The sequence below is a fragment of the Trichosurus vulpecula genome, chromosome 8 (genome assembly GCF_011100635.1).
Source record: "Trichosurus vulpecula isolate mTriVul1 chromosome 8, mTriVul1.pri, whole genome shotgun sequence".
NCBI lineage: Eukaryota > Metazoa > Chordata > Mammalia > Diprotodontia > Phalangeridae > Trichosurus > Trichosurus vulpecula.
Window position 1 is genome coordinate 39,424,181 of NC_050580.1, and position 14,197 is coordinate 39,438,377.

The following is a 14,197-nucleotide window of genomic DNA, read 5'->3' on the forward strand; positions in this document are numbered from 1 at the left end:
GTCTCCAGGGACACCCTCTAGTTTGGGTATGGCCTTAGAGCTACCATCCTGCCCCAGTCACCTTTGCCAGAGTCTCCCAGCTTTGACCCTTGGCCTTGGCTGTGGCTGTCAGCTCTTGTGTTTCCATGGTCTCTGGGTCCATCCTGCAGGACCCCTCTTGGTTCTTCACGGTCAGACTTGCAGCACCGGCCTCGGTGTTGTTCCAGCCCTGCAGGGAACTCATGAGGAGAAAAGTCATCACTCTGGGCTCTCTTCTTGGGTTCTGAGCCACCCTACTTGTTTGATGGAGGAGGGAAATGTATACCCTTAAAGAACAGAAAGGAACTCCTTCTCTCTGGGCCCAGCCTTTCTTTCACTGGCTACAAAATCTTCTGGTGTGATCCTCTAAACCCAAGAGCTGTTCTCCTCTCTCCACTCTGCTCCCTAAAATATTCACCAGGTTTTCCTGGAAAGATTTGAGAATTCAGATTCTAGGCCTTATGGCTTCGGAATCTGTTAGACAGGGGTGGGTGGGTGTGTGTGTGTGTGTGTGTGTGTGTGTGTGTGTGTAAAACTCTGTGTGTCTGTAAATTTATTATGTCTACATATGTCTGAATTTATTGAGTTTGCATAAGGGTAAGTCTGTATGTGTACTTGTGTCGGTGTGTGGAAGAATGTGCTCATCCTGGAGGATCCAGGACAGGAGGCAGTGTAGGGAGTTTGCTACCTCAGAGGAGCCTAACATCGGTAAATCAAGTAATGTGGCTAGTGGGTCGTTGCCTTAGGCTGTGACTAAAGCTGATCAGGAATGTTTTCTTGCCTTGCTCACAGTCCTCCAATCCGTGCCTAGGACCTTGGCCCTGTGTACAGACTGGAGGCCAGACCTAGTCTCACTCCTGAGCAGAAAACACAGGGAGACCATCAGCTTGCTACCTAATGACTTTTGGTGAGCCACCACCGTGTATGAGGTCTAATGGAGACGGTGTTTGAGGCTCCATCCAGGTCACTTGGGGGTAATACACATAATGCAGGAAGCACAGTCCCTACCTTCAGGAAGCTTATGCTCCATTCTAGGAGAATGGAAGGATAAATCCATGTGAAAGAAATTTTCAGAACAAATTATCAACAACTGGAAATTAAGAAGACTGAATTGAGGAAGGGCGGAAGACTGAAGGATGCTGGGAGGATAAGGGAGCTGAATGTAGCTGATTCATAGCTGCAGCCTATTCCCTCCTTCTAAAAGGCAGTGATGGGTCAGTGTCTCTCCCCTGCATGTCCCCTGTTTCTGAGCCCAGAAACTCCAAGTTCACCTGCTTATTGATCCAGGGTAAGCTTAGTGCCTACTCTGCTGTTAATTAGCTATATGACCACAGCCAAGTCACTCTCCTCTGGGCCGCAGTTTCTTTTTCTGTAAAATTATGGTACTGGACTAGATGATCTCTTACATTCTATGATTCAACGAGCTAGTCCAGAGGCCATGTGGTACAGTGGGAAGAGTATTAGACCAAGGGCCAGAGAACTGGAGTTCTGGTTCTGACCTTATTCATCACTGGATAGGTAAGTTCATTCTTCTGACTTTCCTCCCTTCATCTGTCAAATGGAGAAGATAATATCTGCCCTATGGGCTATGAGCACTGAAGAAGGAATCCTGGGAGAGTCTCTATGCAATTTAAATTGAGTTAATGTAGATAAGAATACCTTGGAGAGGATAAGCTGCTAATATAAATACAAAGTGGCATTTTTACTATTGTAGTATTGCAGCATGCAACTGTGTACCAATCGTGTGCCCCAAAAGGGCCCTAAGAGGCCCAGAGCCCAATCTGTACCTGAGCAGATAGATATCCCCTGTACACTACAATAAGTGATTGCCTAGTCTTTGCATGAGCCTCTCTAGTGATGGGGAGTTCACTACCCACTTTTGGGATAGCTTTCATTAAGAACGTTTCCCCATACTGAGCCTCAAACAGCCTCTCCATTGGTTTTTACCAGTTACTCCTAGTTCCTTGGCCCTAGAAGACAGAAATCCAACCCTTCTTCTCTGGGATAGTCCTTCAAATACGGGAAGGCAGTGGTCACATCCACTTTGCCTTTTCTTCTCTAAGTTAAACAGGCCTTATTCCTGAACCTGATTCTCAGCTGGCAGGGTCTCGAAGCATCTCACCCTCCTGTGGACGCTCTCCATCTTATGAATATCCTAAATAAAATGAGGCACCTAGAACCAGACACAAGACACCAGGTCTTTTCTGACCAGAGAAAGAACATAGTAGGTCATTTTGGACCTTATATAGCCTAAAAAGACTTTTTAAAACATCAAATACGGAGTTAGTCCCAAAGCTGATATTGGTAAATGTCTCCAAAAAACTTATCTAGGTCCCTTTTCTCCTGCTCCTGAGGCTCATTGGGCTTTGGTCTATTTCTATGTGTGGGCCTGGAATGGGGTAGCACAGAGGAAAGAGAAGAAGGGAGGACTCTTCTCTACCTTGAGACCACCCCAAGGGACTCAGCCCAATATGTACCCCTACCTCTTCAGTCTGGTGGAACAGCTTGGCTCAGGACACATAAATTTCAACATTCCAAAATTTAATCTAATATTCAAGGCCTTCCATATTCTAGCCCTGACCTACTTCTCCCACCTCACCTTTTGCTTCTTCCTTACATGGACTCTCGGTGCCAAAGTCATGTCATCACTCTCTTGAATACCCCCATGTTAATTTCCGTCCCATGCCTTTTTTCTGATGCTGCTCCCTGCTCCTCTTTGTCTGTCTAAATTCTACATACCCTTCAAGGCCCAGCTGAGATCTAGTCTCCTCCATGCGAGTTTATGTGCTAACTATGATTTCCTCCTAAGAATACGTAAGCGTACTTAATACCAGAATCGTACAGTCTAGTCACTGATAATCTAGTTTGTACTGTTGCCATCTCATTGTTTTATGGGTAAGACTCATCTCCCTTACTGTTTATGAGCTTTTTGAGGTATATAGATTCTGTTTTCTCTTTATCTGATCTTTCCCACATCTGGCACAGGGCTTGACAGCCAGGAGGGCTAGATACATTGAGTGGCTCAGGTCATCTCTTGGGCAGACTTGGGATCCTGAGTCACCTTGGGCTGCCAGAGGTAGAAAGTGAAGATCTCTGCATGAAGTCCCCTTCTCTGTGGGGACCTTGGAGAGCACAGACCTCAGAGCACATAAGGAGCTAGCCCAGGGAGCATCAGGAATACTTACAACTTCGCTCTCAGAACCCAAGGACAGCTGACGTCTACCTTGAGACTGCCAGCTGATGTCAGACGCTTGGCTGGTCATAGTCGAGCGATGGGTGAAGCGGTAACTACTGAAGGATGGAATGCGTGGGTGCCTTATACCAAGCAAGGCCCTAAGGCATGGGAAGTTCTGAGCGATGGCCATTCTGGCGATGAAGAAACACAACTGTCACACTTTGTGTCCTCAATAGTTTTCCTACCGTGAAAGACACTAAAATGGTGAGAAAAAGACACCCACCCTCCTTCCTCCCAACCCTCTCTAGGAATGTGAAGGCAGAAAAGAGCCATGGCTCTGGGTTCAAGTTCTGTCTCTGATACTTGCTACCCATGTGACTAGGGGAAAGTCACTTAAACTGTCTGGGCCTTCTCTATAAAATGAAGGGACTGGACTACGTAATCTTTAAGGTCTTTTCTTGCTCTAAATCCTATAATATCTATAATATCTATGATATCTATATTTATAATATCTATGATATCCATAATATCCTGAGATGCTGGCTCAGCAGAGGGCATCCAGACCCTTCTTTATAATATCACATCCCTCCCCAGGGTAAAAGCAGGGACCTCAGCAAATATTACGGAATGTTTGAGCTGAAAGAGACCTCAGAAATCCCTTAGGCCAGCCCCCTCATTTTACAGATGAAGAAACTGAGGCCCAGAGAGTTTAATCACAATCACATAGCTAGTAAGTAACTGGTCTCAAACCCAAATTTGATGCTCTTTCCACAGTACTACAGAAGTATCCCTAGAAGAAAGGAATGGACCAATGTCAGGATAAAAACCAAACAAACAAAAAACCCAAACACCATGTTTTGACTATGCCACCTCTATGAGGCCATCATTTTCTAGACCCTGGATGGTTGAAGTTTCCAAGTTGGTCTTGAAATGACAAGAAATAGTCATGATTCCTGGAGTATCTTGTTGGGACCGAGTCTAAAATACAGAGAAGGAATTCTTATGCCTCCACAGGAAAAAAAAAAGGCATAATAAATGGGTGGGTTTTCCCAGTTCACTATCTGCTACTTTGGTTGACTCAGCAAGCCTTGGCCTTGACATCTCTGAAAAATGGGTCCATATCCCAGGGAGAAAGTTACAAACACCATAAAAAATAACATGGATGCAGAAAAGATGGCTCCTCCTTGTCAACACACCCAGGCTACCCCTCCCTAAATATGTGGAGCTCTCAACTGTTCGGAGAGTTCCCTCTGTAGACCCTTATCCAGAGTGTCAGGGGCCTATACCTCCTGACTACAAGGGTTCTACATCTTCTTCTATAAGCAACCATGAGAGGGTAGAGAAGGGCCCAGGAGATGCTAGCAAGGTTGTAGTGACTGGTAAGCCAATGATAAAGACTGTCTAACAGCCCGTTGTTGCAACCTGTGCCTAGGACTTCTGATAGCTTCCACTATGGCCTAATGCCCAAGACTTTCCTGAAGGACACACCAAGCAGGGTGAGATAGATATGTACAAGGAAAGCTGTCCAGGTAAACCAAACTTCCCAGTGGTTTGAATGGGAGAAAAGCCCACAGGGTGTGGCTTGGGACTGAATCAGAGAGTCTATAGGACTCTGAAAGGAAGGCATGAAAAATAGGTTAAGAACAGGGCATGACTTTTAAGTGGGTGCTGTGAGGAGGACAGGGTGGGGAGCTGTAGAGCTTACCTGTACTTGGGGTGGCTGATGGCGTAAATGATGGGATTGTGGATGGCAGAAGCCTTGGCAATGATGGCTGGCACTGAGTTCATGTAGGGAGTCAGGATGTGGGAATACCTGGGTGGGGAAGCCAGAGCTAAGACTGATGTTGCTGGCAGAAGAACATCTGGTCTAACTCTTTTCCCCTTTGTTCCCTGAGGTTACTGCCTGCACAGACCCATTTATTCAGATGTAGCTGTCTTGTCCAACTCATTCCATTGAAACTCATCTCTCTAGTTTATCTTACTGCAAGTGGAGGTGTGTCTGGGTTGGGGAGGTAGAGGGGGAGGTCATCAGTAAGGAAAGCTGGAGAATGCCAGCAGCAAATCGGCCCCTTTCCTCTGCTTTTATAATGCATACTCATCTGAAACCTGGGATTGTGCTAGAGGCCTTGGAAGGTCATGCGGCTCATACTCCTGCATTTAGGGAGGATTACACTAACCTTTGCCAAGCACATGAGACTGGCGTCTTTGTAAAACATCCTGTCCAGAAAAGTCCGTTCTTGTCTTTGGTTAACCATTTCATTGATTAATAACCCTTATTGTGTGAATAGTGGACAGCTGGGTGCTACAGTAAATAGCGCACTGGGCTTGGAATCAGGAAGATTCATCTTCTGGAGTTCAAATCCAGCCTCAGACACTCGCTAGTTGTATGACTTGAAGCAAGTCACTTAACCCTGTTTGCCTCTATTTTCCTATCTGTAAAATGATCTGGAGAAGGAAACGGCAAGCCACTCCAGTATCTTTGCCAAGAAAACCCCAAATGGGTCATGAAGAGTTGGACGAGACTGAAAAATAACTTAGCACTAAAAATGCGAACAGTATCTACCCTATGCCTTCTTGCTATTTATTCTCATTCTCCTCTGACCATCCTCAGAAAGGACAGACAGGAGCGAGGACCTAAGCAATAACAGCGGCAACACTTTCCAACGCTTACACAGATCCAAGGATTGGCTGAGGCAGGCACTCCTTCCACTGCCCAGTCGTTCCATACCCAAGTGCATGGTCTTCGTGAATTGCTGTGGCCAGAAAAATCCTCAGCTAGTCCAGTCTTCAGGCAAGATCTTCAGTCTGTCATTAAGTCTATATGCAAAGCTCTTCTAGACTGGTAGGAGCTGCCAGGAATAGCTTGGGCTCTGCTGGCTACCTCCATGCCAGGCAAGGCATTGGAGGAGGACTTTAGTGGAGGAATAATGATGATTAGGATGATGGTGATGGCAGCAGTCTTCCTGGAGAATGTGTTGGCTTCCCGTTGCACTAATTGTTAATCGCTACATTATTATATAACATTTCATATGTATTTTTGTGTTATATTCCTATAGTGCGTTAAAGTTTACAAAGCACTGTACAGGTCTTGTCTTATTTGATCCTCCCAACAACCTTGGGAGGTAGGCCCTATTATTATCCCCATTTTCTAGTTGAGGAAACTGAAGCAAACAGAGGTGAAGTGACCTGCCCAGGGTCATGCAGCTAGTAAGTATCTGAGGCTTGATTTGAATTCAGGCCTTCCTATCTGCATATCCAGTGCTCTATCCATCTAGCTTCCTCTGAGTTCTCTGCTCACTGCAATGGGCCCAAATGCCCTGCTACCCACTGGTGCCTGAAAAGAGGTAAGGGCTTGGGGAAGGAGACACAGCCCTACATTAGCCTCAGATTCCCAACCATAGGCCTCAAAAACCTCTTTTATGTCATGAGATCATAGATATAATAGAACTGGAAGGGTCCTTGGAGCCCATCAGAGCGAACTCCCTCATTTTATAGATGAGAACATTGAAGCACAGAGGTTAATACTGGCCCAAGGTCACATAGCCTACTATGTGTCAGAGGAGGGTTTTCAATCCAGATCTTCCTAATACAAGGCTAGCATTCTATTTATCAAACCATGGTTAACATACTACAAATGTTCCCTGCTCAGTAAGTTCATGTTCCAGAGGAGGTAACGCTGTGTACCAGGATAGTGGCAGAAAAAATAGAATCCCGTCATTTATTTGATTTATGCTCTAATGAACCCAGCATTTAGTGAGATAAGAAGTGACTTGTACTGAGTTAGAAGATTGCCCAACCCTTTCTGCTGAGACAACCCAAGCTCTCTGCAAAGGGGGAAAGGTTGACTCTAGGGGAATTTTCTGGTGAGATAATTACCCAGCGAAGGCCACAAGGGCCACTGTTGAATAGGGGGCCCAGGACAGCACATAGAGCAGGATGACCACCAGGGCAATCTTGGCCATCTTCCATTCATTCTTCATCCTTTGACAGTGCCTTGGGGATGCCATGCTCTCACTAGATCCAATGTTCTGAACAGCCCTAGGGAAACAAACATGGGAACGATGGTGATTTATCCCAGAACCACTCACAGGATTAGTACATCAGCCCAAAGGCCATTGTGGGCAGAGGGGAGTAGCGAGGTAGGTAAAGGATAATGGTCAACTCTTTGTATGGGGGAAAAAAGTCCTGTTCATTAGAATGGGGACAGATGGCTCTGAGTATTGGAAAGAAGGCAACCATCCCCAATTTTGTCTCTAACGGTTGGACTGGTGCTCATCTGGTTTAATCAGTAAAGGTCAACTTCATCTGAGCAGCTTAAACACAACAAACACCAAACCCCAGGTAGCCTTTTCATTTCTGCGACATGTCCGGGTCTCTGGCTTTATTTGTCTTCACAACATCCCTATGAAATAGATAGGACTTGGGCAGTTTTGTCAATTTTATACATAGAAAAACAAGGCCAGAAAGGAGTGAATGAAAGAATGAATGAATCAATGAATGATAGCCTAGGTCTCTGGCCTTCTTACTTATTACTAATAGTATATAAAGCTGGAATGTATATTACCTAATCCAAATTTCTCCTCTTACAGAAGAGGAAACAGAGGTTCAGAGAGGTTATGTAATTTGTTCAAAGTCACATAGTTAGGAAAGAACACTCAAGGGCTTCAAAGTCATGTCCTTTGACTCCAAATCCAGTGCCCTTGCCACACATCCCTCCTCCCATTTCCCCCGAAGGTAGGAGGGAGGGGCTGCCCCAGGAAGCTCACTTGTTGGTGTCCTGAATGGCCCTAAAGATGAAGATGTAGCAGTAGATGATTACAGTCAGGGGAATGAAGAAGACGAAACAGAAGAGCAGCATGGTGTAAGCCCGGACAGATGGGGTGAAGGTTGTATAATCCCAGGAACAAGATGTGAGCAGCCCCTCAGGAACGTAGGCACCTTGGAAGGGGGTCCAAAGAAGAGATTGTTTCAAAAATTCCATCTACCTCAACAACAGGACGTCCTATAGTTGGCTTTTCCTCGGATAGCTCTTCCTCCGACTGCCCTTTGATCCCTACACGTCACTCACCAGCCTGTCTCAAACTGCCTCTTCTTGGCTCATCCTCTTCCATATGCCTATCTAATTCCAAACAAAGCCACAGGGGTCACTCCCTTTACCAGGGGCCTGCTCAGTGTATTAAACTTCCCCACTGGCTACATATCTTTAGGGGTCATTGATAGGAAGCAACCCCAATCATGTTGACATTTTTCCATCATCGAGTTTAGCTGGCCCTACTCTGCTGACCTTTTCTTGTTCCTCTTCTACCAACCCCTCCTTTCATGTCCCATTAGCGTACACCATCGAGGAAGGAAAGGGTCAGGCAAACAGACTCAACTCCATCCGAAGAAAGGTGGAAGGCTCCAGGCCAGAGAGTACAGCCAGACTCCGAGGAGGATGAGTCCAGTCTTCTTTTTTGATATGACACCAATAGAGGCCAGAGGGCGAGTGATCACCAAGTACCGGTCCAGGGCGATCACCATCAACGTTATCATGGAGGTGATGCCAAAGAGGGCCCCACAGAAGGCATAAAACTCACATCCTACATGCAAATGCATGGAGAAAACCCATTCCCAATCAATTAGTTAATAGCATTAATTAAGCATCTATTATGACACAACACTTCCCAGGCTGTAGGGGAGACAAGGGAAGATCATAAACTCAAAGGATCATATATTTAGAGCTGGAAAAGATCCTTGGGATCCATTGAGGACAATCCCTTCATTTTAGCAATGGAGAAACTGAGGCCCGGAGAAGTTCACGACCTGCCCAAGGTCAGACAAGTGGCAGGGGAAGAATTTGAACCCAGGTCCTTTGACTCCAAAGCCAATACTCTTTCCATGGTACTACTCTAATAACATGACCCCCGAATGCAAGAAACTTTAAAAGTTTAAAAAACAAACCATACCTAAGTAAAGTAGCAACATTTCCTTTCAGCACCCTCTGGCTCCCTGGTTTCTCCTCCATCACCCTCTCAGCCACTTTTCTTAGTGAGAAAAATACGTTCTGTTTGCTTCCACTCACTGTCTCATTTGATCCTCACATACCCTGTGAGGTAGGAGGTGTGAGAGCAGGAGGGATAATTTCTACTTAGCAGATGACGAAATTGAGGCTGCTCAGGGAGCTTCAGGCACTTATTCAAGGTCACGTGGCTAAGAAGACGTGGAGCTGAGGCTTGAGCCCAGGCTTCTGATTCCTACTCAGGTGTTCTTTCTACTTCGCTGTTCTGTCTCTCCATTGAACATCTATCCTGGGCCCTGTCCTATATCAGATGCTGTGAAGGATCCAGGGCCTCCAGGAATTTACAACCAAACACCAGCCAACAATCCAAGGAACAATATGATTTGGGGTGGGTGTGTGTGTGTGTGTGTGTGTGTGTGTGTGTGTGTGTGTGTAAGATGCCAAGTGCTACAGAGATGTAAAACAAGAAGAGGTTGATAGGGGTTGGGGTAATCAGGAAAGGCTTCCTGGAAGAGGTGGTAGTTGGTCTAGGCCCTGAAAGATAGGTAGGATTTGAACAGATGGGGAAAATGAGGGAAAGGATTCTAGAAGGGGGATGACCCTAGAAGTAACCATGAACATGGTGTATTTGTGGAACACTGGGGGGACTGGTTAGGCAGGAGAGTGAGATAAGAACCTAGAGAAGTCAGAATGGTGTGGGGAAAGAACATTTTATTTGGAGTCAGAGAATTTGGGTTCAACTCATAACAGGGTAAGTGACCTTGGGCTGCAATTAACTACCTAGGCCTCAGATTCCTCATATGTAACATGAGAGAGGCATTCCCTTCCCTCTCTAATTCTGTGGTCCTAGGACCTCTCTGGGACTCAGTTTCCTCCTCTGGAAAACGAGAGAGTTGAACTAGATTGTTTCTGATGGCCCTTCTGGTCCCAGATCTGTGAGCCCGTGATGCTGTGAGGGCTGGGGGAGTAAGGCCATCAGTAGCAAGGTTGGACATCTAGGAATGGAGGACAAGACTCAAATGATTCTCAGGTTCTATTGTCTCCCTTCCTTAAGGCATACACAACAATACCACCCACCTACAGACACCTAATGGTGCTGCTAATCAGCAAGAGCACCTGACTCCTTGAGGCAAAGGAAGCATGAAGAACCCACGCATCTTCTGGCAGCGGATCCCTCCTACCTTTCTCTCCAAAGATCCAGCGTTTGTACAGGCTGCTGGCAAAGAACACTGGGGCTTGGGTGAAGGACATGAAGAAGTCACTGATGGCGAGGTTGATGACAAACATGTTAGCGGGTGTGCGAAGGCTGCGGCTCCTGCAGAGGCCAAGTTATTGAAAAGTGGATTATTGGAGGCGCTTGTGGAAAACTGGCCTTTTACCTTTCACTGGACAAAGATTCTTCTCCTTTTGGGGGGCCAGGGTCTCCTCTGTCTGATGAAACCTGTGGACCTCTTCTCAGAATGACATTTCTAAATGCATAATATAAAACACATACATTGACAAAGGATTTACCTTTACAAAGGAAGCTGATGAAATCGGAATATAAAATTTTTTCTAAATCAAAATATTTTTTAAAAGCCAAGTTGATAGACCCTAGGTTAATGAATCTCCACCGGAAAGAGTTAAGGAAACTCACCATTCAAGATATATTTATCATTATATTAAGGTTACTATAATAACAACCACACTGGCATACCCAGGATGGCTGCTAGTACAGGTTCTTAGATCTGCTTTACTAAGGAAAGCAGCTTAAAAGGGGTCAACGATCTTCTTTAATTACATAAAATACAGAGAATAATGCAGAGCAGAGAAATAAAGACCAGCATACAGGGCTCTACTGCCTGAATCAAAGCTTTACATCTACCACTGAATAGAGAGAGCCTTTACCTCTGAGGAGTCAGGAGCTCTGAACATATGGCCATTCAGAGCCTCAACCAGGGAATCACAACATCTTTCTCATAAGTGAGCCCCCAAAGCAAAAGCTCTCCTCTCACAATATATACTCTTTAGGCTCAATGCGTAATTAGAAATTGACAAAAGGTGTACAAGCCTTCCTACAAGCAAGCAAGCTTCCCTTAATGGGCTCCACATGAGGCCTATTGATGGGTGAGAAAGATCTTATTCCCCATTAACCTTACAATTACCTAGGGAAGTAGAGGCAGCTGGGTGGTGAAGTGGATAGAGAGCTAGATCTGGAGTCAGGAAGACCTTAGTTGAGGGGTGGGGAACCTGCGGCTTCAAGGCATTTTTAATGTACTCATACATGTTCATATTGTCTCTCCCAATACAGTGTGCCAGGCCTACTAAGGGGCCAACTACTCTGCTAGGTACTGGGGATTCAAAGAAAAAAACTAAAATTTCTGCCCTCAACAAGCTTACATTCTATAGGAAGAGACACCATGCACAACATAGACTCATAAGTCTATATAAAATCAATGCATGGCATTTACAACTCAACAGATACATTATAGGCAGAGCATAGACTCAGCTCATCTGCTTTCATGCTGGAAGGCTTGGCCAGAGTGGTGCAAAGTTTTGGAGAGCAATTTCAGGAGCCATAGGAGGAGATGAAGAGGGTTGGGGCTTAGCCCTGTATCAATTATGTTGACTGTCTATCCCCCACTGGCTGCTCAGCACGGGCTTGCAATGATTTCTCTCCTCATCTTTGAGGGACAGCAGAGGAGATGTGAGACTTCCTTAGGAAGTGCCCTGCCAACAATTTCTCAGATCATTAGGCATTCTTGGCCTTGGTTTTGGGAGGCTGGGAGGAGTTGTCTTTGCCTGGGCAGTGCCTTTCATGGAGGAGGGAATAATAGTAGTGATGATGGCAATAGCTAGAATTTTCATGGTGTTTTAAGATTTGCAAATCCCTTTTATATATTTTCTTATTTGATCCTCACGATAGCCCTGCAAAGTAGGTGCTATTTTACAGATGATGGGAAGGGTGCAAGCAAACATCTGGGTGGTGCAGTGCATGGAGTGTTGGACTTGGGTTTGGGAAGACCTGAGCTCAAAGGCAGCCTCAGACACTCACCAGCTGCATGACTCTGGGCAAGTCACTACCTTCTCAGCTTAAATTTCCTCATCTATACAATGGGGATGATATAATAGCACCTACTTCCCAGGATTATTATGAGGATCAAATGAGATAACAATATGTTACCAAAGTCCCTTGCAGACCTTAAAGCCTTATTTAAATGCTATTACAGATGAGGAAACTGAGGCACATAAAGTTTGTGCGACTTGCATGGGGTCTGATAGCTGGTGAGTATCAAGAGAGAAGAGTTAAATCTGAAGTCCCTCAGACTCCAAGTCGAGGTCTCTATCCACTATGATACTTAGCTGCCTACTTCACCGGGGACCTCAGGGCTTTGAGGCGGAGGGGAGAGTGATACTTCAGTCAGCCACCGACATGACACCGGTGCTACTGTTTCAGTGTTAGGCATGAGCAAGCTAAGAGATTAGTGGTGGTAAACAGAAAGAAATCCTGCCAACTAGCAGGAAGGGGTGGTAATGGAAATGTTTGAGCTAGGCTTGACTAACAAGCTTTAAGATCCCACTCCAGATAAGCTGGCAGGATTGATGGGCATCCTCACCAAGCTTACTGACAAACTGGAACATGAAAAGAGGGGGTGGGCATGGCACCAACAGGAATATCAATGGATAGATGAGAGAGACCTTGCTATATGTCTGGGAGCCAGCTGGCCATGGTAGGCATCATTGGCATCCCATTCAGATGTGTCAATCAATCAACAAGCATTTATAAGGTGACTATCATGTGCCAAGCACTAAGTGCTAGGGAGACAAAGACAAACACAAAACAGTCCCTGCCTTCAACGAGCTTCCATTCCATCAGGAGAGGCAACATATATACATATGTTCTTGGTCAGTCATTCTTGGCCAACTTAATGACTCCATTTGGCATTTTATTGGCAAAGATATTGGAGTGGTTTGCCATTCCCTTCTCCAGCTCATTTTACAGATGAGGAAACTGAGGAAAACAGGCTTAAGTGACTTGCCCAGGGTCACACAGCTAAGGAAGTATCTGAGGCCAGATTTGAACTCATGAACATGAGTCTTCCTGACCCCAGGCTGGCACTATATCCACTGGGCCACCAAGCTGATAAGGAGTAGCTCTGTGAATTTATTGAGTAGGGAACTCCTGAATGAGGAAAATCTCTCTACCAATGCAGATCAGCATTTTCTTTGCAACTTATTATCAGAGAGTTGCCTAGAGCACAGAGAAATTGAGTGATTTGCCCAGGGTCACACAGTCAGTATGCGTCAAGGTTGACTTGAACCAAGTCAACACCACGGAAATGAACTCTGCCAGCTGGAAAGAAGAGGTTCCAAAATAAATTTTAAAGAAAGGATACAGAGATCAATTGCCCTGTGATTCCAGTCTCCATCCCTGTGACTTCTCTGTAAGGGATACAGCTTCCTGGATACCCCTCCCCTCTATATGTTTCCCCTATTAGAATGTAAACTCCTTGAGGGCAGAGACTGTTTTCCTTGCTTGTATTTGTATCCCCCACACTTAGCACCTGGCACATAGGAAGTGCTTAGTTGCTTTTTTCATCAATTCCTTCATTTTTCATCTTCAGGTCCAGCTCTCAATCCATTACACAATGATGTTTCTTTGTTAAAGGGGGATTTCTTTTCCTCTGGGTCAAGATAGAAGGGATGAGAACATGCTAGATGTTCCTGCCTCTAGAGATGGTTTCAGAGGCAGGTGGAAGCAGGGCACAAAGAAGGAGAGAAGTGAGGACAGCCTGGGGCATGGATGCCTCCTTCTCACCTTGTAGACTCTCTCTGGACCAGTACTCACACAAGGACACCTGAAAGGCAGTGACTAAACACTTTGTGCTTAGTTGATTGGTTCATGAGGAGGGTGGTGCTTGATGGGCAATAGGAGAGAGAAGGCCAGTAAGAATGCACAAGTACCTTGAATTCTGCCTCAGGCAGCTTTGGTCCATGGTTGGACCCTTGACTGGTTGTGGGTTTTG

General features: G+C 45.6%; 1 protein-coding gene across 1 annotated transcript in view; it reads right to left on the reverse strand.

The window, feature by feature from the left end:
* Window positions 1-14,197, reverse strand: part of OPN4 (opsin 4) — a 34,266-nt gene that overhangs the window by 6,756 nt on the left and 13,313 nt on the right. The window contains exons 3-9 of the mRNA XM_036737265.1: window positions 10,373-10,506; window positions 8,569-8,772; window positions 7,960-8,131; window positions 7,070-7,231; window positions 4,899-5,006; window positions 3,204-3,384; window positions 62-208 (exon numbers count right to left, since the gene is read on the reverse strand). Of these exons, the coding sequence (XP_036593160.1) occupies window positions 62-208; window positions 3,204-3,384; window positions 4,899-5,006; window positions 7,070-7,231; window positions 7,960-8,131; window positions 8,569-8,772; window positions 10,373-10,506 (1,108 nt within the window). The remainder of the gene's footprint in view (window positions 1-61; window positions 209-3,203; window positions 3,385-4,898; window positions 5,007-7,069; window positions 7,232-7,959; window positions 8,132-8,568; window positions 8,773-10,372; window positions 10,507-14,197) is intronic.